The sequence below is a fragment of the Polyodon spathula genome, chromosome 1 (genome assembly GCF_017654505.1).
Source record: "Polyodon spathula isolate WHYD16114869_AA chromosome 1, ASM1765450v1, whole genome shotgun sequence".
In the NCBI taxonomy this organism is placed as follows: domain Eukaryota; kingdom Metazoa; phylum Chordata; class Actinopteri; order Acipenseriformes; family Polyodontidae; genus Polyodon; species Polyodon spathula.
In genome coordinates, this window is record NC_054534.1 from 104408362 (window position 1) to 104435372 (window position 27011).

Genomic DNA, 27011 nt, shown 5'->3' on the forward strand with positions numbered 1-27011 from the left:
GTCTCCAGTCCATTGCCATGTATTCCTCGTGGATGTCAAGTCTCAAGTTTTATCCGTGAAATTCTTGGTTTTTCACAATTTTGGAAGTCTCACGTCTGTGGAATAGATTCTCACGTTTGTGCATAAGTTTGTTATTGTTTCTGAGGCTGTGAAACCCTTTATACATGATATAGTGGTAAATCCAAAACGGTCCAGGCATATTATTTCATTCTGGGGAGCGGGAGGGTCACCATGAAGAGGTGTACATTACCATTCTATATTCCTGTAGGCTACGCAAACTCCCCCCTTACTCCAAAGATAGAATTGCCTTGTTGGCTCAAATGGATGGTTTGTCTGCGTGAGCCTTGTATGTCTCTGTACACAACATGTCATTATACTCAGACAGAGTCGAAGGAGAGGCTTTCAGACTAGCACTGTCTCATTCACGCAGAAATTACCACAAAAATAAGAGGAATGCTCATCAATAAGCATTTAATTATTAAAGTAAAAAAATATAATGTTCTTTTTGATGTGTCAGTGGTTATAAAGACAGTAAAATGAAAGACGCCACATGGTAAGAAATAACAGAACAATTGGAAACTGACGGTATGAATATCTCTCTTTACTTCACCTTAATTTTAGTCAAAATGACGGGGAGCGCCACACACTGGTTTTGTGTTTCTGTAAAATGACGCTTTGTTGTTTTAATATTGTTGACCAATAATAATAATCACATCCACCCACTAACTGAATTTTATTGAAACTGAAAATCAGTAAGTATATTGCTATAAACTAATTCTCTTTTTAAATATTCTTTTTGAATAATTTACATGTTAAACCAGATCCCATAAACATTCACTGATAAATGTCATTTTTTTTTAGTGTGTGACTATTTCTTTGTTTTATTTATTTGATTTCGTCTCCACAAAAGGAGCAAAAGCAGACAGTATTTTCTTTTCATGAGTAGCTACAGTTGTGTTGTTGTATTCGTATCGTTTGCTTCCCTCCAGTGTTCATAGCCCTTAAGTCTCGGTCAGTGGTGTAACGGTTAGCCATGTGCTAAAATCTTAATCTGTCATGCGTCTGGATCGAGAGGAGGTCATGGTCAGTCAAGAGCCTGAAAGCTTGTACATTCAAATGTATTGAGAGTAACAAATTAAAACTGTTTTTGTGTTTCTAGCTAGCAACATGACCTGAATGCCGTAGATCCTGGTTGTTGACAGTTAAGTTTGTATGAGCTATAACGGTGGCTGTGGTAATCCCATTGTGGCACTGGTACAGTAGTTTAATATTAGACGCACCGTTGTATTAATCGCGCCTCCCTTTTAAGGGCCCCACAAAAATGTCTAGCAAATCAATCAATCAGTCTTTATTTTATATAGCGCCTTTGTGGACCACCATCACAAAGCGCTTTACAAGATAGTGATAATCAATGCATAATACATTAAGTACAGTAAAATACATACCATAGTCCATTAAATACAAACAGTAAAAAACAATGCAAACACATTAAATACAGGCATATTACATTAAATAGAGGGCTAGGATGTGAATTCTAAACATTGTGGATGCATATGTCATACAGAATCATATAAGATGGAGTGAAAAACGTGAAATATCAATTTAGACAACAGCTAATAACATATCAAAAGAGAACAAGTGGGTCTTGAGAGTTGATTTGAAGCGAACGTCTGGGAGATGCACGCACTAAAGCTGGAAGAGAGTTCCAGAGAGTTGGCTCATTAAGCTAAGTCGACTTATCGACTTATTCAGCGTTTTTTTTTATGGCAACTAATTGCAAAAAAGCCCTGCCATGTACATGGTAGGCCTGCACGTCTAATGCAGAAGCCATCCTCGACAGCACACGATCAATCATGGTTTATCCGGCTGCTATTCTTGGAAGTACAGATGACCTTGTGATTTCCTCTTTTGTTCAAAACAGAGCGGTACGAAAGGCCCCTGAAGAATGATTACCTGCCAGTAATCAATCTTAAACTGAAAGAGGAATATGGCTGACTAAACCTTTCAAAGTAATTCATTAATGCAATATAGTTGCAATTTACCATTTACAAACAAAAAATGATTTACACCCCCTTAAACATGCTGTAATATTTTGTATTTTGAAAGAGCTAAAAAAGTTGTGGCAGTTTTTCTTCAGCATTTGTTTTGCTTGTATACTTAAGTGCAGCCTTGACTATTTTTGTGGAGTTTACATTTGTCATGTACCTTTTGTATCAGACAAAAAACAATCTTGAAAATACAGTACCTTCAAGAAATATGTGACCTTTAAGCTCTAGACACTGAAAGCAAACCTACTGTACAGACTTCTGTCTTTATGTGTTATTTACACATGAACTGATTTGACAGGGAAGGCAATTAACCCTTCCCTGATGACCTTAAACACCTATGCACAACAAACATTCATTGTAAATAACAATGCACAGGGGTGGGGTGTACCCCTCCACATATTTGCATCAATAGCTCAATGAATGAGATCTTTAGTGCTATACCTCATTTCACAAAGCCATTTCTGTGTTTGGGAGCTCCCAAGACCTGTTGGGTGAAGATGTTTCAATCAAGACTGCTGGGAGGTGTGTTCTAGACCCAAATGCTTCCACATCTTGCAACTGTGATTGTAGCCTTTGGGTTGCAGCTAGGACACTATTTACTGCAGTTTCATCAAGCGCTGAAGCTGTTTGTCTTGGGTTTTCAGCCGTTAATCAGAGTCTTCTGAGAGACAGGCATTTGCCTGAATAAGTGGATAGAGCCTACTTTGGAACTTGCAGATTACCCCTTTTTCAGCCGAGACACTGTTCCCTTATTGTTTGGAAATATTGCTCTGACTTCAGCCAGCTTTCCACTTTCACTTTTTACTGTTACTTACTTCTATGGGTCTTGCTGTCTGTTTTATTATACTCAGAAATGTTGCCTTTGCATTAAAATAGGGCTCCTCGTTTCTTGAAATGTTAGTATCTGTATCCAGAATACAAAAATGGGTTTCTATTAATCATCACATTTTCTACATAGCCTGCAATTTAGTAACTGAAAAGAAGTGTTGTGAAGTCTAACAGAGCAAAACGTTTAGCTATCCTAGAGAAAGTATGCCTCTTAGATTGGCAATCTTTCTTCTGCAGTCCTAGATTAGACAGCAAGTGTCCTCCACATCAAAAAATGAAAAGAAAATACCCTACACGGTTGTTTGAGTTTTTTTTAGTACTCACACTGTAGACAACAATGTCAGCTATTGAGTTAAAGTAACAACTGCTTTAAAATCCATGAATCACTGCTGAGGGACAGTGCTTACATAATAAATCAATTATATTTGTAAAATGACAGCAAAGAGATGTGTAACACTTGACTGTTTTGTACTGTTTTCAAGTAGTGTTAAGGTCAGAGAGCAACACAAGATAAATATTGTTTCTTAAGTTGAAGATTTATATATAGCTTGATATAAATCTTAACCCAGGGGTATTTGAAGAATTGCATTTATAAAGAAAATGTCATTTAGTCCCACATTTCAATGCACTGGAGTTGGAAAGTTTAATGAAGCTTGAGCGTCCGTGTTTAAACTATTACCTTTTCAAAATCACTTTCAAAATAATTAATTTAATTACTCAAATTGATAGTGGAGGCATTGTAGATCATACTATACAACACAGGATGCCAGGAAACACCATAGCGTGTGTTTATTGTTTACAATGATAAAAAGAAAAATAAACAAAACAAAACCTAACCTGTTCTTGGGCCCTAGCTAAACAATTCTTTCTCTAACTAATAACAAGGCAGGCTAAGCCTGTTCCCTCGTCGTCAAAACCCATTCACAATCCAAAGCCATAAACCAAATACCTTTTCCAATACTTCATTTTCCCAGTCTCACAATAATCCGCTTGCTCTCCAACTCTCCCAGCCAAACTCCTACTGTCACCCACACCAAACACAGACACTCACATCCTTTTAAACATTCTTAATTAATCTGCTAATTAGTCTATTAAATAAACCTGGAGTTGGTCCCGACTCCTGTAGCCACTACCGGGTCCTAATGTCCCCAATGTATTGTCTCTGCACAATAAGAACTATTTATTTTAAACCCAATTTAATTACTTTTAATCTCCCTTATTTAACAAACCATTATCAATTAACAGTGTATTAATTAACTCATCTTTAGTTTTGATCCCAAACACTTTATATTAATTACTTTGTTTACCAACCAGTTTGTTTACATTGCCTTTTATGTTTTTTAACCCCGGTTAGGGAAAAAATCCCTTAATATATATATATATATATATATATATATATATATATTATATATATGTATGTGTGTATATGTATATACATACATACATACATACATACATATATATATATATATATATATATATATATATATATATATATATATATATATATATATATATATATATATATATATATGTGTGTGTGTGTGTATATATATATATATATATATATATATATATATATATATATATGTATAGTATATGTATATATATACACACACACACACACGCCTGTGACAAAGTGGCTGCTTATCATGAACAGATGCAAAGGTGATGCAGTGTAGGAATAACCACAGGCTGACAATTATAATTCAGTTTAGGAAAGGTTTCTTTATTTTGTATTCCCGGTCTGGCGACCAAACAATAAAACCCCCTGCAATACACACCAATGTGTAATGCACGGAGGTATACGATTATAAATGGCTGTGCAGACCAAATTATAACACAAGGTATCCGCCCCACAATAACACAAAACACGATCACCAGTCCGGGTGCGTGCTGTAGTGCTCGTGGTGGGTGATAACAATTCAGTTGTGACTATGGTGTAGTGTTGTTCTGGGTAGTGCTAGCCAAAGGCAACAGCTCCGGAGACATGTTAGCAGTCTAGTGATTTTGCAAAAACAAAAGACAATTACTAACAGCGACAAAACACTGACAAACTCTTTTTCTTTTTTTATTTGGGAACTCCCTCGGTCCTTCCAGTTCCTTGTATTTCTGAACCAAGCAAAGGAAGATTTACAATTCTCCGGCCCTTTTATGCTATCATGCATGACCCCTTGATAAACGATTGCAGCTGTCTCTATTGCTTGCAGCTGCTATCTCATTTACCTTCTGGGTCAATACGTTCCTGCAGTGGAGTCTTGCCGCCTTCCAGGCTGACTGATTTCCCGACCCAGGAAATTAACTGTCAGGCCAGCCCGTCAAAAGACTTCCCCTTTCGCTATTTAGTGCCCTCACAGGTTGGGAGGGAGGTTTACAAACAGAACTCATTATATGATGCATTTTGTGATTAAAAACATGAATAACTGATAGATTCTCATCTACCCTAGCAATTGTGATTGAATACAGATATTGAGTCTTAATCACAATCCATGTATATGAACTACTTACAATACTCTCAGTACTTTACAGTAGTGCACTTATAACCCAGAGGGGGTGAAAGTGAAGGTAATGTGTCAATATGCCTTTTTGCACATGTGTTGCAGTCTGGGACACCACTTCTATAACTGATTAAACTTGGTATTAACATTTATTAGCATAGCTTATTGCGAGCATCGTAAGGATCTTTGTCGGTGTCTTTCTGTCTACATCCTTCTGTCAGTCTGTCACACTTACATTTTATGTGTATATTTTACATATAACACAATAAGTTATTCCACTTAGTGTAAATCAGTTGTTTTAATATATTTTACGATAATAACGACACCTCATTTGCTTACCTAATGCCATTTAGGTCTTAAATGCCACATCCAATTTTCATGAAACAATTCATTGCCATTTTATTCTATACTATTCTGTACATACTGTTCATACACATTACATGGTGTGACAAAGTTCCCGCCCCTGTGTATATTATCTGTTATGTTGTGTGTGGTTTGTTAAATGTTGGTGTATAGTCATTGGTACACAGGATGTAAACGGGTCTGTAACATGAGTGTTTAAAATGTATATTTATATTTAGGCACAGGATTGTACATCACTTAACGTACATTTAAAGTAGTTAAAATGTGAGCACGAGGTTGCACATAATTAATTCACCTGCTGGGATTCAAGTGAATAATTAATTAGTAATTGAATCCCAGCACAACAGTATATATAGATGCACATTTTCACATACTCGCGGTTGGGTGTTCGGTGAGTGGAGAACGGGAGAGGGAGAAGGAGAAACTTAGATATATCAATTGCTATTACTTACTGGTGGGACCAGCACGATACTTGTTTATTTAAACTCACCTTTTTGTAAAGTGTTATTCCGTTTTTGTTTGTCTCTTTTATTTTGGCATAGAGTGCCGTGTCCTGTTGTTTTCTGTTTGTTCAACTGTTTTATTTACAATAAACCGGTGCAAGCAAGCGCCATCATCTTTTCAATTCATCCGTCCTGTCTGTGTATTTCATTCCTTTTCCTGGTTCTGACGCCGCCCACTTCAACCGTGTCTGTGACACATGGTCATCAACTTTTCTGATTGCTTTAATTTGGGGCATATATATATATATATATATATATATATATATATATATATATATATATATATATATATATATATATATATATATATATATACTTTTTAGAACAAATGTGTTTTGTGCTTCATGGTATTTGACATACAATGTTTGAGTTCTATTACAAAGTACCCGGATTTTAAAGTTTTTTTCCTTCATTGAGATGTTCTGAAGTTACCGTTGTATGTGATACTTCTTGGAGTTGAATCTGTGTTAATCATAGGAACAAGGGAACTACTGAGATCTCTAGACATAATATATAATAGTCCAGTAACTGCTAGTGCAGCAATGTATATTTCCGAGGAGGTACAATAAACTGTAAATTACATGCATTATCTATAATTGCAGAAATTAGTTCAACAGACTTTAATAAAGTACAATAGAATAACAGTGTTTAGAAGTAATTATTCAGCTGTGACAGCACAGATGATAAAGGAGCAGGGATATACAGTACAAATACCCTACGTATTGATACGCTTTAACAGTAAAGGGTACAGGTACATGTCAGACATGAAATCAAGGTGCATCCATAAAAAGAAAGTGAAATAGTTCACCCTGTTCAATACAGATAACAAATCACAGAAAAAAAGAGACACTGTTTAGAAAAAAAAAAAAACATTATTTATTGTTTGTAAAAAACATTTTAGCATGGTCAGCTGAAACCTGGCAGTCACAATGAAACTTTAACATGTAGGGAACATGGAAAAAAAAATAACAAAGATAAAAAGTAAAGGAATTATGACCATATACACAAAAGGGACCACAAGCAACCAAAAACAAGGGATTCATTGAAAATGCGTAAAAGAAAACAAACAAAAAAACATTCAAATTATTCGTCCCAGGCACCCTGATCATGCGTTACAAAATGGGGCTGTTCACTGTGGCTTGAATAGCCAGCAAGGTGGTGACCAGGGCAACATAACCCTAAACAACTCTGGTCTCGTGCATCTGATCCACAAACATGGAAAAAAAAAAAATCGGAAAATAGGTCCTTGTGCCTTCAATGTCGTTGTTTCTCTTATTTTGTAAAGATGTGTGAAAAGCTTTGTTTACTGCACAGAGGTAGGTCTGTCTTCAGCGCAGCAGCAACATTCCAAAACACTCGTATTCAAGGCTATCTCCTAATATAGCCATTTACCGGAAATGCACAAGTAAGACCTCGTTTTAAAGGTCTGAATCTCCTCTTTCCAAATAGGAACAAACTTGGCATTTAACTTACTTTTAAAGACAAAAATACACTACAAAAACTCACTCACACTGTTGGTTTCCACATAGTCCCATTCTTTTAATGTTGGTTTAAAAGACGGCCACCATTTAGGCCAAATATGGAATATTCTGAGTTTCCATATGTTCCACAGTAAGTACAAGCCCTACAGTATATTTCTTTAATTAAGGTTTGACTTTCTTTTGAATCAGGTGAATCAATGCGGGTGGCCTCTTCTGAGTTCGCGGATGACCCCTGCTCCTCTGTGAAACGTGGTACAATGGTGCGAACCGCCCGGGCCCTGCTTTCTGCTGTCACTCGCCTGCTTATTCTGGCAGACATGGCTGATGTCATAAGGCTTCTGGCTCACCTGAAAATTGTAAGTGCTTTTCTCCTTGTGTTATACCATCTTTTTTTGTGAACTTTCTTAGGAGAAGTGTAGCCAGCAGTGGCCCACGTGATTTTTAACATGTCAGGTGCGTCAGGTCCAATTTATTATCACACACGCTTTTTATTTTACATGCTCTGTTTAAAAGTATTTTTTTCACAGTAAAACAGGTTTATCAACAGGACACTCAGTACTGCATCTCCAGCCCCACCCCACTCCTTGTTTGCTGTATTTATCACATACCTCTTCATAGTCATGCATACTGATAAATCATCTCCTGATCACTAGTTTTATCACCAAACTCCTCATAATGTTATCTAAGTCATTATTTTATTACTATAACATCTTAAAAAGCTCTGCAAATATCTGTGATATTTGTTGAGCGCTGAATGTGGAAGCAGTTATCTTGTTTGTTTATGTCCGTGTAATCTCTGTGGTGCAGGGGCTATGTGTATTGCTCAGATGTGCCCCCTTTTTTTCGACTTCTCTCGGCTGTTATCGGTCTCACTCGGCCATTGCAAGGTTTTTCTCTGCTTTTTTGTTAGGAAATATATATATATATATATATATATATATATATATATATATATATATATATATATATATATAGCAAAAATAGATTGAACTATAGTCCTGACATCCTTACACCACCGGGCAATAGTGCTGTATGCAATATGAACTTGAAAAACATTTTCTGTTATTTATTTGTTATTTATTTATTTATTTATGCTGTATCAGCTATATTTAAACAAAATATATAAGTAAATATTTATTTACATATGCTGTATCAGCTACAGTGCCTATAGAAAGTCTACACCCACTTTCAAAATGTACACCTTTTGTTGCTTTATAGCCTGGAATTAAAATGCATTACATTTTTTTTTTTTTAATGTTTCTACCCATCCTACCTCACAACTTCCAAGTGAAAAAAATATTCTAAAAATTTGTGGAAAATTAATTAAAAATAAAAACTAGCTTGTCTGGATAATTGTCCACCCCCTTATAACAGCAATCCTAAATTAGCTCAGGTGTAAACCAAAACCTAAATTAGCTCAGGTGATCAAAATCACACACCAAGTGGCCTCCTCCTGTGTTAAATGGTAGTGATTCACATGATTTCAGCATAAATTTAGCAGTTCCTGTAGGTTCCCTCTGCTGGATAGTGCATCTCAAAGTAAAGACTCAACCATGAGCACCAAGGTGCTTTCAAAAGAACTCTGGAACAAAGTTGTTGAAAGGCACAGATCAGGGGATGGGTATAAAAAAATATCAAATGCCTTGAATATCCTTGGAGCATGGTCAAGACGATTATTAAGAAGTGGAAGGTGTATGGCATCACCAGGACCCTGCCTAAACCAGGCCGTCCCTCCAAACTGGATGACCGAGTAAGAAGGAGACTGGTCAGAGCGGCTACCATGAGGCCAATGGCAACTTTGCAAGAGCTACAGGCTTTTATGACGAAGACTGGTCAAGGTGTGCAGTCAGAGCCCCGACCTAAATCCAATCAAATCTGTGGCATGACTTGGAAGATTCCTGTCCATCAACGCTCCCCAAGGAACTTGACAGAGGTTGAACAGTTTTGTAAAGAATGGTCAATATTGCCAAATCTAGGTGTGCAAAGTTGGTAGAGACCTATCCCAACAGACTCACAGCTGTAATTGCTGCCAAAGGTGCTTCCACCAAATATTAACTCAGGGAAGTGGAGACATATCCAATTATGATCTTTCAGTTTTGTATATATATATATATATATATATATATATATATATATATATTTTTTTTTTTTTTTTTTTCTCAATAAAATTTTTTTTCCCCTTAACAGTGTGGAGTATGGTATGTAGGTAAGTGGAAAAAAAATCTTAATTTAAATGCATGAAACTCTGAGGCACTGACACAACAAAATGTGAAAAAAGTTCAATCGGGTGTAGACTTTCTATAGGCACTGTATAACTGTATATTTAAACAAAATATATAAGGTTGTATTTACTATTCAACCTTGCCTATGTTAAATATGTACTACAGACTCTTTAATTTTCAAACTAGAGCCCTCCACTCCAGTCCATATTCTCTCTCTCTCTCTCTCTCTCTCTCTCTCTCTCTCTCTCTCTCTCTCTCTCTCTCTCTCTCTATCTATATATATATATATATATATATATATATATATATATATATATATATATATATATATATATATATATATATAATTAACCCTTTGCGGTCCTATGTCGGACCAGGTCTGGCATTACAATTTTCCCTTTCCAGTCAATTTTCCCTTTCCATCAAAAAGACGTCAAGGACAGGCCTCTAGTCTTTTTTTTTTCTCCTCCGGAAAAAGCCAAGAAAACCTTTTATTGGCCGAATTAGACCGATAGTAGCTGAGAGAAGCCGAAAAAAAAATGGGGCGGATCTTAGCAATACACACAGTCCCTGCACCACAGACCTAACACAGACATAAACAAACAAGATAGTATGTGAGAAATACAGCAAACAAGGGATGGGGCGGGGCTGGAGACGCAGTACTGAATGTCCTGTTGATACGCAGTGATTTTAAACCTGTTTTACTTTGAATAAAATTACTTGTAAACAGCTCATGTAGAATAAACAGCGCGTGTGAAAATAAATTGGACCTGACGCTCCTGACAGGCGCTGAATGAATGGACCGCTAAGGGTTAAAATAAAACTGATCATGACTGTGGAACACTGTTCCTTATGGTAATTTCTTACCTTTATACGGTATTTACCTGACATTTCACTGCTGATGCTATATAAAGCCAAATAGTACGCAGGCAATAGGTAAAGGACAAACACTTGCGTTGCAGGTCTTATTAAAGCGGGTTGGGTCGCAGGTAAGAAGACGGTGTGCAGTGGGGGCAGGTTTGGGTTGGGTTGCAGGTCTTATTAAAACGGGTCAGGTCATGGGTAAGAGGATGGCGCTGCAGTGGGTTCAGTGTCATGCCCTGTAGTTGCAGGTCCAGGTCGGAAGCAGGTCGAAAAAATCGGAACAGCACAGGACTCTGTCTTCTCCTTCTCCTTCTCTTCCTCCATCTCCTTTTTCAGGGAAGAGGAAAAGAAAAAGTCATTGGTCTAAGAGATCAGTTTCCTGGTCATTGTACAGCGTGCATGATGCACAGAAGCTGGGTTTGGCTCAATTTCCTCCTATAGATGCGGCTATTGCCTCTCTGGTGCAGATGCCTAAACAAGCACTTCTGACCATAGATGCTACCTGACCTAACAAACAGTGCAGGGTTTCAGAGGTCATTTTGAAGAGGGTTGCGTTTGCTGCAAGCCTGGGTAACCACAACAGTGTACTGTTAGCCTACCAGACTTGTTTGCTGAAAGCTCTTGCTAAGAGTCATAGACCCTCACCACAGCAGTGAGAGGAGCAGGGATTGGTGAATAAAAACCAGGCAGAGACCCACACGTAACTACTCATCGGCCACCTTCTGGTTGGGCCTGATTGTGAATCGTGCAAAGAGCCAGTTCACACATTCCCAGACAGTCCAGACAGCTTCTGGAAGTGCGCTTGGACTAGGTCCATGCTGTCCACTCTGTCAAATGACAGAGTGCAGAGAAAAGCTGCCTGTTTGAACCTTTTTCAGCTCAACAGAGCACTTACAGTAGTGATGTTCCAGAGACTTCTGGGCTTGATGGCAGCAGCTTCCCAAACCCATCCTTTTGGTCTGCTGCACATGCACCATCTCCAAGCCTGGTTCAACAGCTGGGGTTTTCAGTCCATGTTGAACCATGGCCGCCTAGTGACACTGTCTCACCACTGTCTAAAGACGCTCTTGGTGGACACAGTCTGCCCATCTAGGCCTAGGTCTAGCGCTGAACAGCGTCACCAGAAGGGAGGTCATCACAGGGACACGTCCAGCTTCGGCTGGGGCGCTGTATGGAATGGCGGGGGGGCAAGGGAGGTATGGAACCCCCCCCTTGGCAGGGTCTCCACATAAAGATTTTAGAGCTCAGGCAGTTTATCTGGCCTTACAGAATGTTTTGCAGGAGGTTCAAGGAAGACATGTGCTTGTCCAGTCGGATAACACTACTGTGGTGGCTTATATAAACCACCAGGGAGGACTCAGGTCTCCCGGTCCCCTCACTGCAGACAGAACCCCTGTGTCTGGAGAAAATCATGCAGAACTGGGCCAGGTTGCTATTAGTAGCCCCTTACTTGCCCCTGAGACTGTTTTTAGCTCTGTTGCAGCTCCTGGGTGGCCAGCCGTGGAGCCTGCCTAAATCCTGCAACTTGCTCAGTCAGGTACCGGGGACATTGTGGCATCCTGATCCATCAAGCCTACGGCTCTGGGCCTGGCCCTTGAAAGGCTGAGCAGGTGGGTGTGACGCAAGAATTTTCTGTTGCAAAGCCTGCTTAATTTTTGCAGAAACCAGGTTACGCTTCGTACCAATCCTGGTAGAATTGGAAGCTGTGGAATTAATCCACCTCCTTTCCAGTCTAACAAGGAGCGACAGCTCCATACGCTGTGCCCTGTGTGGGCACTGACGTATTATGGATGTTATGTGGACAGGCCACAGAGTTGGAGGCAGTCTGAAAAGTTTTCTGTTCAGGTTCTGAGTCTTCACAAGATAAACACCCATATGGTAATTCTTACATTTCTATTTCAGGGAACGTTTCATAGTAAATGCTAACAGTGCACACAGTGGCTTGTTTTACTGTAAATACAAATTTGTGTGTGTATTTTAAAATATACAGGTAATGTATAGAAAAACATGTGGTTTTATATGCTCAAAAGAGAATTTTGCCTAAGGTTTGTTTTGTGCTTACATGCTTAGTGCAAACTAATTTGCTATTTTTGCTTACACAACTATTGTTGAAGTATTTAGGGAAATATGATTTTTCCAACAAATTGTAGTTGCATAATTAAAAGAAAGAAATATTATTTTTCAATGTACTGTAATACACTCAACCCTCTTTATATCACCAGGTAAGGGCCATGAGCGAAAATAGACAATAAGCGAGGGTGGCGTTATAGTGAGGGTCCAAAAAAATTAAAAAAACACACACACACAACCTACTATGTTTGCAATAAATGTTTTATTTTTTTTTTTGTTACATAGTTACAATATCTCCAGGGCATTTTAATAAAACATTTTTTTAAAACTACAGGCAGCCCTCGCACTTAAGACACAATTGGTTCCTGAAAGTCGCGTTGTAAGTTGAAACACATTTTCCCATAGGAACAGTGTTATAAATTGAGGTTACGTTCCTGACTCTTCAGCCAGATAATATAGATTTACCAAAATGACCCGTTATATTGTATTCATGCAAATATTTATTTAACTCTTGTCACAAAGACGTCCGGAGTAGGTGACGTCAAACCAGAAACAGGAAATAAACAGAAAGAGAGGTGGAGTTTGGTGGCTTCGCTCAGCATTTAATGAGTGAACAGAACAGACAGAAAATAAATGGTTGTAACAAACAAAAAACACAGGACACGGCACATTCGCCAAAACAAAAGAGACAAACAAAACGGACTATCACTAAACAAAACACGGTGAGCTTCGATTTAATGATTATTATTATTCTCATTATTCTTATTACCTCCGTCTCCAATCCAGTTCTCCACTCTCCAAACACACAACCCTGAGTGAGTAAAAACATGCAGCTTTTATGCAGCTGTACCGAGACTCGATTGCTAATCAGTCATTCAATTGGAGTCGCAGTACAATTGCACGTGAATTAAAGTGCAATTCCCCGTGCTCACATATTACTTTTTACTTGCATGTGAAGTGCTGTGCAATCCTTTTGCCTAAATACAAATACACATTTTAAACACTCTTGTTACACAGACCCGTTTATATCCTGTGTACCGATGACTATACACCAACATTAACACACAACATATAATACACACAGTGGTGTGCACTTTGCCACACTCTTTACACTCAGTCTGGTGGTTAAGTGCATATTACTCAGACACCTACCTGGCTTGTTTAAAAGTACAGACCCTGGGCTTTCCAATAATGTATTCAGTGTGTGTATGCGGTACTCCTAGCAGGAAATACTATCGCCTGAAGTTAACCCTCATCATGTGACAGCGTTCACAGCCTAGGTTTCATTTTGAGTCAATTGCTGTTATCAGACATTGTTAATGGCTTATAAATAAAAAAAAAAAAACAAACAAAAAAAAACAGTTACATGCATTTAAAAAAAAACAAAAAAACGCTAGACATGGTCAGGGTGACCACGACGGGTACTGCAGTTCGGACACCGAGCTGCGCACATAATGCATGGCTCATGTCTCGCCGTGTTGTAAATGCCATATCGATATTGTAAAGTCGAAGCAGGGGAATAATACAAAAGAGTCTTAAGTGGCGCGCGTTGTAAGAAGCATTGTAAGTCGAGGATCGCCTGTACAGTAACACAACAGTAGGTACACTAGTGACGTTTTATCATCTTTTCCCATCTATATGAAATATACTTAGTTTTGAGGAACAGTTTATACTAAAAAAAAAAACATAAATAAAAAAAAATAAACACTCATTTAGTGTCAAATCACCAAAATACAGTTCCATAAAAACAAAAAAGCATACCAATTTTTACTTTTTTTTTAAAATTTTACTGGTCATTTGAACTTCACTGTTTGTGGAACGATTGTAAGCCTGCTGAATACTATCCCAGATGGAATGAGTCCATCTATTTATTTTACAAAGCAATTTAAGCTCAACAGCATTCTTTTTTAAGCAATTAAAAAAAAAATGCTGAATATGTACAGGCAAACACTTTTTTAAATGAAAAGTTAAAAAAAAAAAAAAAAAAACTATTCTGCTGTTTACAAAACTGCAGCTTTATTTTACGTGAGCCTTCATTTGTGCAAAACTTGCACGTAAACAAACAAATCTCTTACCATTTTTTTTTTTTAACATTTACTGTGGTTTATAAAAGTAACTTATTTTAGACTGCGTCAAGACTTTTTCAGGTTAATCAGATCAACCCGTTCCATCAAGGTAAGCCATTTATTTGTATCCGTTACAATGTCTCCAATTGTCCTTCGATTAACAGTATATGCCTGAATTAGGCGAGAAAACATTTGCAATGTCTTACTGACTTGCTTTCTTATTTTCAGATGCATACATGCATGTTTGTTTCTTTTGCTCTGGTGTTAAATGTAGGATGGACTCGCCATTTTGTACTTTCTGTTTTGCTTTGGGAGCGGGAGTGTTGATGGCATTGGTATGAATGTTCAGTTAACAACAAATTAGGAAAGCAAGTCAAAGGTTAACTGCATAACTTTGTTGTTTTAAATGGCCATTATTTTTCTGGCTCTACAATGAGGGAAACTACAATGCAGTGGCAATATAAGGGGGAAAAATGTCACTTGTTTTTTTAAAAGCTTAATTTAAGATTCAAGAGACATTAGAGCTTCTGCTCAGACTTTAGTTTTTTCTTGCTAGCCATGCAACAGTCAAGATTTGAGAGTTTCCCCCCCCTCCCCTCTGTAAATAGGTGGAAGAAGCTCTTGAGGCTGTTAAGAATGCCACCAACGAGCAGGACTTGGCCAAACGCTTCAAGGAGTTTGGAAAGGAAATGGTGAAACTGAACTACGTAGCTGCCAGAAGACAGCAGGTGAGGTTTGACATGCTCTCTCATGAGCTCTGTGTTTGCCCATTCCAGTGTTAGGACAGTTCATTCAGATAGCTGTTTTGGAGGCTATGTGGAAAGATTTGGGGAGGACTGGAGTCGCACTCCGAGGGAACTGGTCCAAGTAGAAGAAAAAAAAAGTATAGCGGATATATAACGGCACCGTGCAATAAGATTACGCAACTTTATAATCAATTTGATCTTTCTTTCTTTTCTCCAATCTGAAATCATCCTGTAAATGTCATACAGCGTTAAGGTTGTCAGGATGCAGTTGCAATGTACCACCACTAGGATAGAATAGGGTATGGAGAATGAAAAGAATGGACTCTTTGGATACAGTTCAAGCAAGTCTCTCACGTTATTTATCCACCAGATTTACAGAGGTACAGTTCTACACAGTGAATTTGGGAATGGTATGTAGTTGTGTATACGTAGGTCCTTTGTGACTGCTCTGTGGATGAAATACTTTCTAAGCCTTTAAAAGATAATAATAATAAAACAGTATGCTCAACATTACCAATGCATTGACATGTGAAGCCACTTCTCCATTTGAACTGTGTACCTACTATACCTGTAGTCAAGTGTAACAGATTAATTTACCCTTAATAACAAATATCTAGTAACAATGAGAAATACGGCTTTAAAAAAAAAAAAAAAAAAAAAAAGAGTTTTTGGGTTTTTGTCACTGTTGTGTTGATCAGTGGCAAAAACTCATAATTAAATCCATTTTCATTCCATATTGTAACAGAGTAAAATGTTGAAAAGTCCAAGGGGGGGTGAATAATTTTGAGAGCCACTATATATATATATATATATATATATATATATATATATATATATATATATATATATATATATATATATATATATAAACACACACACACACACAACCAGCACTGAGAGAGCTACCATTGATTAACATTTTCATATTCAGTGATTGTGAGATTTTTTGTTTAAAAAACAAAATCTGTCTTGCATATATTCAACTACAATTACCCTATTTCAAATTGTGCCACGTTGCTAAAGGCATGCAGAGCTTTGTTTTTTTTTTAAAAAAAAAGTAATTCTCTGAATACAATTGTTTAATTTAGACTTGAACATACTTATTAATAATAATTTCTATTATTATCTTTGTTATTTAAACTGAATAGTCCTGAATAGAATGCTGTGGTTATTTCACTTGTGCGAATAACCATAAACGAGCCACTCAATTTCTGCGGGGGCTGGTGGGTAATTTGTCTATCCTCATTCGTTGAATAACGTTCATGGTGTACTTTAACCTCTATATATTGTTAAATGTATTCAAAGTATATTTCTGCACAGTTAAACTCTTAAATCATTAACCGGGTTGTATCATTTAAAAAAAAAAGAAAGTGTATTTTATTTCATTTCTGTATAACTTACTGTGAAATGTCACAGTTGTCTCATCGGGTAATTATGCTGTACTCAACACCATTCCTCTTTCAAGGTTTTCACATTGAGCTCAAAACTGTAATGCTGTTGCATTGTCAAACCCTGCACCTTACTTTGCACCTTTAAGCAAGATGGCATTTGTTCCTTTTCTCCAGGAGTTGAAGGATCCCCAATGCAGGGATGAGATGGCAGCAGCACGAGGGGCCCTGAAAAAGAATGCCACCATGCTGTACACAGCATCTCAGGCTTTCCTTCGCCACCCTGATGTAGCTGCAACCAGGGCCAATCGGGACTATGTGTTTAAGCAGGTGCAGGAGGCCCTCGCTGGCATCTCCAGTGCTGCCCGGGCCACTTCCCCCACAGATGAGAAACACGGACACGCAGGGATCGGCGAACTGGCAGCAGCTCTGAACGAGTTTGATGTAAGTGGGAATGCCTATTTGCTCACTCCCGTCTTTTATTGTTGTTTCCATTCTGGAGTCTCGCTGTTTATTGCTGTTGTTACTTCAGGGTTAGAAGCTTACATTAGCCCTGCACCCAGTCCTTGATTAGCCATATTGCTGGCATGACTGGGAGCTAGGGATTTGAGCAATCCGGCTTCTGCTGAATCTGCTCCAAAATGGTTAGTCATCACAGCATGAATAAATCTCACCCTAGTCTGTAGGTTAACTATTGTTCATGCAAGTAAGGGGAAGAAACGTTTTTATTTATTTATTTATTTATTTATTTATTTAAACGTGGCTTATTTAAACTAATGTGCATATTTAAAGGAAGTTCTGAAACCTAGAAGATGGTGCAGGGATAGTGTTTTTAACCATGTACTCACTTTAAAAATGGTGACTGCCAGTGCCAAACTCATAATGTTCACTGGTGTTTACCTTGCACATAGACTTGTTTTAGGACAATGCTTATGTCAGAGATGTCTTGTCTTCTCTGAATATTCATTGTGAATTTAGACGCCCACAGTGTTCCATGGCCTAGTTTGGACTGCAACAATTACAGTAAGCTATTCTGTTTTATATTTTATTATCTTTTTGATCCGAGAAGTGAAAAAAAAAAAAAAAAAAAAACGTTTGCAGTAACATCATGAAAATTATTCAAGAGCTTCTTTTATGTGGTATGTGTAATGAAAGAGAGACAACTAGAGGGCTAGTCCCCTATTGCAGTTATTTATCTTTTTTTTTTTTTTTTTACTTGTACATTGCAGACATGTATTGTGTGTGTGTGTGTGTGTGTGTGTGTGTGTGTGTGTGTGTGTGTGTGTGTGTGTGTGTGTTACATCAATGCCATTCAGACTATTTTAGGTTAAATCTTTCTTACCTGTGTTTCCATGGGTTGCACGTGGTGTAGCCCATTATGCTACTGATGCATGTACATTTAATTTAAAAGTTATTCTATTGAAAACAACCTGTAGAAAATAATACAATTAGCTAGCTATTAATATTTATTAATATACATTTTATTTGGGATTAATAAGAACATAGTACACTTTTTGACAAATAGTTTTATTTTCTTTGACAAAGTGATACATGTACATCTCACAAACATTTATGATCCTGTTTTCAAAACAGAGCCATGTATTGAGAATGCCATTTGGCATATGAATCTGTATTTGAGGTCGGCACAGACCTAGGTCTCTTTTTACTACCCAGGTATCGATTATTAATTTGAGAATTTAAAGAAAATGTTGAAAATATGACGATACAGTTGTAAGCACGGGTCTGTGGCAGGTGTAATAATGACAACGTTAAGACAAGCTTTGCATTAACCCTTTTCTTAACTGACGGGATATCGGTGTTTTACAGAAAACAATAACACACAGCAAGCAGCAAGTACACCTCAATAATAATAACTGGGGCGACCATTCTTCTGAGGAACATAACAGTTGGGCTTATGTCAGTCAATTAATAATAATAACTACGTGGCTTCCAGTACGGAATGCTTTATCTACAGTTATTGCGCAGATAATGTTTCTTACCAAAAAGATCAAATAAGTAACCTTTATTTAAAAGTACAAAGAAAAAACATACACACTCCAAAATAAGTAAGGTGCGAAGTACACAATGAAATCAGTATGAGAAAAACATTACTCACACACTTACGAAATGTCTACCTGTTTTGTTTTTGTTTGGAGCACATTAAGGCAGTGTGCTTCCTCCTTTCAATTAAATATTTCCTTAGAAGAGTTTGAAAATTCCTTTTTCTGCTGCGTTGATAAAGAAATTCCACACAATGCTGCTTTCCTTTGATGCCATGCTTTAAAACAACAGCAGAATATGGCCAATCCTGCATAATTTAATAACTATATTCAAACAGAGATGTTTCTTCTTCTTCTTCTTCTTCTTCTTCTTCTTCTTCTTCTTCTTCTTCTTCTTCTTCTTCTTCTTCTTCTTCTTCTTCTTCTTCTTATGTTTCTATTACTTAAAAAGGCTACACAAGTCAACAGGTCGGATGGGACTAAATGTAGATGTACTATAATATATAACATATGTTTTAAATATGGTACACTGTTCCGGATTTTCTACCCGTGCCGACCTCTAATATAGCTGGTAAGTATAGTTCTTCCTGAGGGGCCTTTAGTTTCCCACTATGAGCTGAGGTCTGCATTCCATATTTGTTTTATGAGTCAGTCAAGAAAGTCATGTTTTTTGAAGTCCATAGCACATCATTATTAAAAGTTTTTTGGCATAGAACTGTCTGTCTGACTTTCTCAATGCGGCATAGAATTGTCGGAAGAGTCCATTGAGTTTGTGAACGTCATATTTATTTACATCATCGAGTTGAATTTGTTTGAATTTTAGGAAGTCAGAAAACACCCAGAGCAAAGTTTTTATGATGATTTTTGTGTTTTCTCTTATATTAAATCAGGTATAGCATACACACAATGCAAGATTCTTATATGTCATAATTGCTGTACTTTTGAAAATTACATTCTTGTATCCAATGCTAAATTAATTTACATACCTTTTAATGCATAAATCATCTGTAGCAACAGGGTGGGTCTGCTTGTGGAAACATACCCTTTTTTTCCACTAGATGGTACTGTTTGCTAATTTTTAATTCCATATTCCTATTTAAAAAAAATCATCTTAGTATGGTTTAGAAATACCAGATTTATATGAACAAGTGTAATCTTCTTGTTGTTTACATTCGCTCTGTATAATTTTCTAGGCATAGGTGTAGAAAGACCTCATTCAATACTAAAATTCTAGATGATACAAAACTTTTGGCCATAGCTGTAGATTGTGAAGTGATTAGAACACTCTTTCATGATTGGCATCAGTGTTCAGTTCCTACCAGGGCTACCTATTTGAAAAGGCTTATGCCAGTCCAAGCCTACTTCCCAGTAAACATACAAAAACAAACTCCACCAGCAATAATAATTTCACAGAAACAAACAAACACAAAAATGATAGTGTGTAGGTGCAAAATCGCTGGCAAGTTCTACCCCTCAATAATCTAGCTACATGGTGTGTGTAAAGTGATGTGAGGCGCTGTGCAGATGGTAGGTGTTATGTAAATGCACGGTCCATCATCGTTCCTGTAGAGAAAGGGCAATCCTTATTAGGGAGTAGATAAGATGGTGATGGGAATGAAGACGCAATGAACTGGAAAGTGACACGAAGGGTGCAATTAAAGGTAACTTAAAAAATAGTTTTTAAGAAGTGTGAATAGTGGAAAAGAGCCAGGGTTTGGTAACAGTCTGCATAGTAATAGAATAGAAAAGGCAATAACAGAAAAAGAAGAAAATAACAATGTAAAAAACTATTACAAAACGGTTTTGATCAATGGTGGCCACACAACTTGCATGTGCTTGTCTTCACTGAGGCCAGTCACTCATTTGTGATCCCTGGTCCTTGTTTCTTTTTTCAGGTCAAGAAAGTCCCTTGGGTCGACATTGTCAATACCTTTTAGAATTCTGAATACTTGAATCAGGCCGTCTTCTTTGTTGAAGACTGAATAGATTCAATTATTCTAGTCGCTCTTCTTTGGACTCTTTCTAGAGCAGCAATATCCTTTTTGTAGCGAGGTGACCAGAACTGAACATAGTATTCTAGATGAGAGCTTACTAATGCATTGTACAGTTTTAACATTACTCCCCTTGATTTAAATTCAGCACTTTCCAATATATCTGAGCATCTTGTTGGCCTTTTTTATAGCTTCCCCACATTGTCTAGATGAAGACATTTCTGAATCAACATAAACTCCTAGGTCTTTTTCATAGATTCCTGCTTCAATTTCAGTATCTCCCATATGATATTTATAATGCACATTTTTATTGCCTGTGTGCAGTACCTTACACTTGTCTATATTAAATGTCATTTTCCAGTGTGAGCCCAGTTCTGAATGCTGTCTAGATCATTTTGAATAACCCTTGCTGCTGCAACAATGTTTGCCACTCTTATTTTTGTGTCACCTGCAAATTTAACAAGTTTGCTTACTTTACTAGAATCTGAGTCATTAATGTAGATTAGTTATGTAGACTGGTTACCTCGCTCCATTTTGAGGTTTCTCCTCTAATCAGTACTTTCTGTTTTCTACATGTTAATCACTCCCTAATCCATTTACATGCATTTCCTTGAATCCCTACTGCGTGCAGTTTGAGAATGAATCTTTTATGCAGGACTTTGTCAAAAGCTTTCTAGAAATCTAAATTATCCATTGTCGATGCTGCATCCTCAAAAAAATCAAGCAGGTTAGTTAGACACGATCTCCCTTTCCTAAAACCATGCTGACTGTCTCCCAGGATACTGTTACCATATAGGTAATTTTCCATTTTGGATCATATTATAGTTTACATAAGTTTACATATAATAGACGTCAGGCCTATTGGTCTGCAGTTACCTGATTCGTTGTTTCCTTTTTTTATGGTAAACTTTTTGTTGCCTTAAATTACACAGATTACACAATGCGAAAAACAGAATTTTTATATTCTTACCATAAAGTGGTCTTTAAGTTTCATATCTTCCTAACATCTTTTTTTGGTTGTTGCAGTATTCTAATTATGTGTCTCAAAGGAATGTCAGAATATATTTTTTGACTAATCCCACATGGGTCTTCTACTTTTAAAAAATGAAGCTTACAAGTATACAGTATGGCAGTTGGAAGCACCTGCATATGAGAATAGATTTAAAGTTTACAAGCTTATGAGCAGTTCGCTAGGAATGAGATTTCAAATTTAATCTGTGAGTGTGAATGTGATATTTTCAATTTAATTTAGGTTTAAGTAGGACCAGAGCTCTTTGAATATTTAATGAACCTAGGGAATATGACTTTTGTAGAGCAGGATTATAAGTGCAATACAAGTTTATCCCAACAGGCTCTGTGATTGAAAGTCATGACTACATTATCTTTCAAGAGATACTGGACTGAAAGTGTTGGTTTATTATAGTATACAATAGTTATAAATACTAAAATATGATGTGTTTAGTTGTGCACTTTCCAAAGCTGCTTGAGAAAAGAAAAAAAAAAACTATTGAGGGGCAATAATATCACCACTTAGGGTAAAAAGAACATAAACTAAGTTCAGATCTAAAGGAGCCCATTCTAGTCCACTTTGTCTAGTCATCCCAATGGGTAGCCTAGTTGAACCCAATGACTCAGCAGCTTGGTAGCCCATTCCATACACACACTAATGAAGAGCCCCAAACAGGGTAAAACATGTCTGCAGTTGCTATGCTCTTTAAAACACTGTGCATGTAAAAGCTTTTTGGTAATTTTAAATGATTTGATTGGCTATTGTAATGCTGAAATTTGCATATCCAGATTATCCATAATTCTATAGCTACTGTTTTTTCTCACCTTAACTAGAAAGAAAATTTTATTTATATATACAGCGCTCCCTGGCTATAAGGCTCTCAGTTATAACACTCCTTGGATATAACGCTCCTACAGCATGTCCCCCAATTCCCTATACTAGTGATTCATGCAACATTTCTACAGTAAATACAGTTCTGGTGGTGTTCAAACTATAAACAACTTCTATAACTTCCGTTTCTGTCTTTCCCTTTTGATACATGATCCGAACTGAAGAAAAGTTGCGCTGGCACTTTATAACACAGACATCTTATTCAGCATTCGTTTTATAACTAAATATATATTAGGCCTATTACGTGGTTATCTTTCCTAATGTATTTACTTTTTTTGCTGCTAGAGGAGCTACGGCTTTCTCTGGGAGACGAGACGCATCAGCCCCGCTCCGGCAGCCGAACCTGGGACTAGCCCATTCCTCTTCCCCTTGCCCAACCTGCTCTCCTTCTCGTACTTGGTTTGCTTGTCTGTCGCTTCGAACTGAACTCCGACCGCCGTTTAGCCAGGCTATTTGTAGTTTAAATACTGCTAATTAAAATGATCCAAAAATATAGCTTTATGCATGGTTAATTCACAGAAAGTAACATGTTTGCTTCACTGTATGTGCATTATAGAGAGGGAGTTATTTTATTTTGTATTTTAGTCATATGTGTGTTATTATGTGTCCCGTGGTTCCCTCCATCCCCTTCCCTGTTTATAACACTCATAATGTGTGTCCCTGAGACCTGCGTTATAGGGAGGACTGTGTATGAGAGTGTGTGTCTATATATATATATATATATATATATATATATATATATATATATAGTGTCAAGCCCACTGTGTGGGAGTGAATGTGCACGCATATAACAGTAGAAGAAATGCGTAAAAATAAACTCCCATACAACAGTGTTCTTTGACATCAGGACGGCAGCTGATCGAGGTTTATTGATAAACAAGCTCCAAAAGACAGGTTGAAATACAGACACAAGGTTGATACATGAAATCATATTCTCAGCACAGTCCGGGGACAGGTATCAATTCAGGCAGTCAAACAAAGGCAGGTCAAAACACAGGTATTCACAATAAACAGCACTTACAGGTCTCTCTCTCTCTCTCTCTCTCTCTCTCTCTCTCTCTCTCTCTCTCTCTCTCTCTCTCTCTCTCTCACTCTCTTTCGCTCTCTCTCTTAGCACAAAGCTCTCCTCTACTTTTTCCAATTGACTCTGTGAGTCAGCACTTTTAACGCTGAGATGTGCCTTTCATGATGACGTAATTTCCTATTGAAAGGACGTCTGGGAGGTTTAGTTTCCCATGGGTTGGCCAACTTACTTCTGGCAGCGTGAGGGCACAATCTGCCATCAAACTTCCCTCACGTACCTTCCATTAATGACCTTGCCCTTTGTTTTCACACTTATATATATATATATATATATATATATATATATATATATATATATATATAGTGTGTGGTGTGTGTGTGTGTGTGTGTGTGTGTGTTTGTGTTTAGATAAGAAATTGCTTCAGAGTTAATGGCTTAGCCCTGCTTACAGCAACTTCTCAATAATGATTTTTTTTTCCCCCCTGATCATCACAAAACTGACATTTTTCTTATGGAGCATGACATTAATGAAGATGCTTACTTTTAATCAGTAGCCCACAATAAAGTAGTCTTCTTGAAAAGTTTTTAATCACAATTTCCTTTAATGGGTCCCATCTGATAATTTACAGCAGACACTCCACAATTTCTTTATCTAAGCAACTGTACGTTCCATTTGGCTATTTTCCATCACAAAATATGACTATTTTGCAAACTGATAACTGTGCAGTCACTGTACTGGTCTTTTTATGTTATAACTAATTTATACCTAGTTGCCATGACTTCTTTTGTATTCACTAGAAGTGCATGCAGTAAACTGTAACTGTTTGCTTTACATAAGCCTTGATTCCAGTGTTATAAAGCAAGTGGTTTTGTTGGGTTGGTTGGTTCCATGTTTCTTTGTCCCCAATGATGTTGATCACTTATATAAAGCATGCATTCATAGTGAGAAGAGAGATTGTGAGAAGTGTAAATTCATGCATGAATGCATGCCTTACACACGTGGTCAACATAATTTGTAACAAAGGAAAATGGAATGAATATAATTCAAAATGAATTATTTAAGAGCATAAGATATTCAGTTGTCATTTTTGGTGGAAGCCCTGTGTAAATGCAGTGCATGATAAAGACAGACTTGCCATGCCATGACTGATTTGCCATGCCATGACAGACTTGCCATGCCATGACTGATTTGCCATGCCAAAAAAAACACGGCTGTGACGGTTAAACACGTCAATTGTACATTGAAGGGGTGGGCTTTGTATCAGAAAATCGTGTGTGATGGGTAAGTACATTAGTTTGTTACATATATATAGTGCCGAGAAAAAGTTTGTGAACCCCAATGATAATTATGGAAATTCCATAGTTTTACCATGATAGCCTTTGTGAATGAAAACCAGTCTTTTCTTAAATATCTAATAGGGTTTATATTAACCAGTTCCATGTATTTTGAAACAGAATTCTGAATGAATTAGACCAGTGGTGCACAACTTTTTTTGCTGGGAGGGCCACATTGATAATCCAAATGACTTCTGAGGACCACTAATAAAATGTGTTTTTTTGTTTGAATTTTTTCAACCATACATAACCAGATACTAATATTTTTTGTTTGTATGAAAACCCAAATGCCAAAGTTTGTTTAACAGCGTAGTTTCTGTTAAGTTTTCTACCAAATAATAACAAGCTAATAATGACTATGTTACATAAAATGCAGGGAATTATGACCAGTGTTTAACAGCATAATTTGGTTGAAATCACTTTTCCAGCCTTTATCAGTCCTGGAGACTCACTAAAATTCCAGGTTTTTGATCCAACCAGCACGTCATTGATTTTAAATTATTCACTGCTTTACAGATTAAAACAATCATGTTCTGGGACCTAAATGGACTGTGAGAATTGTTTACTGTGCACAAGCAATCTACAATTATTATTCTGATCGAATGTTTTTTTTTAATTGGAAAAAGCTAAATCCTGGGCTTTTAGTGAGAACTTATGACCGGACGAAAAACACTGATAACTTACGAGTGGATGCTTTCTCGGGATTAATGTGACGTGTTGCACTGTCTCTCGGAAACAAATTTCAGAAAGTCAGGTTTTATTTTCGACTTTGCCAGACGCATAACTGCTTCAAGATTATCATCTGTAATGTGATTGCGTTGTTTTGATTTGTTGAGACTAGGCAGAAAAAAGGCATGCTCGCAAATGAATGTACTGCCATAAAGACAAGCAAACTTCGAGGCTCTCTGTCGCAGTTTCGGAAACTTTTCAGACTCAAGGCAATTGCAGAAATTGACATTTCCTTTGCAGTATTTACTGCGAAGCGAGTCAGAGCATTGCAGGTCGATAAGTTCAAGTTGAATACTCGATCCCACTGCTTCTGTGTCAGTTGAAAAAGGGTCAGCGAATAACTTCAGCTTTTGAGTGTCTCTACGAAAGTCTGAGAATCGCTGCTCAAATGAAGACTGAAGCTTCCCCACGACTTCAGTAAAGGACACAGAATAACAATTGTGATCTGAAAACATCTGCTGGCATGTAGGAAAGTGAGAGAGATAACCTTACTGCAGTTGCGTATAGAACAATTTCAGTTTAGTCTGAAAAGACGTGATTTGCCTGGCGAGGCCACACACAAGTTGTTCCTTTCCCTGAAACTGAACATTGAGATCATTAAGATGGGCAGTAAGGTCAGCAAGGAAAGCAAAATCACAAAGCCACTTAGGATCCTCCAGTAGGGTCACAGGTCTTTCTTTATCAAAAAAGATTTAATCTCCGGCAGCAGCGCCACAAACCTTTTCAAGACTTTACCTCTGCTGAGCCACCTGACTTCTGTATGATAAAGTACATGACTGTACTCAGCATCAATTTCTTCTAAATATGTTTTAAATTGACGGTGGTTGAGTCCACGAGATTTTATGAAGTTGACCATGGAGACAACAACATTCATCACATGTTCGAAACCCAGACAGATTTCCCACATAGATTGTGCTGATGTATAACGCAGTGATTCTGGATGAGCTGCTCCTCTC

At 37.3% G+C, this 27011-nt stretch overlaps 1 protein-coding gene across 1 annotated transcript in view; it reads left to right on the plus strand.

The window, feature by feature from the left end:
* LOC121317743 (catenin alpha-2) overlaps positions 1-27011 on the plus strand; it is a 502323-nt gene that overhangs the window by 98428 nt on the left and 376884 nt on the right. The window contains exons 4-6 of the mRNA XM_041258019.1: positions 7911-8077; positions 15552-15671; positions 17255-17521. Of these exons, the coding sequence (XP_041113953.1) occupies positions 7911-8077; positions 15552-15671; positions 17255-17521 (554 nt within the window). The remainder of the gene's footprint in view (positions 1-7910; positions 8078-15551; positions 15672-17254; positions 17522-27011) is intronic.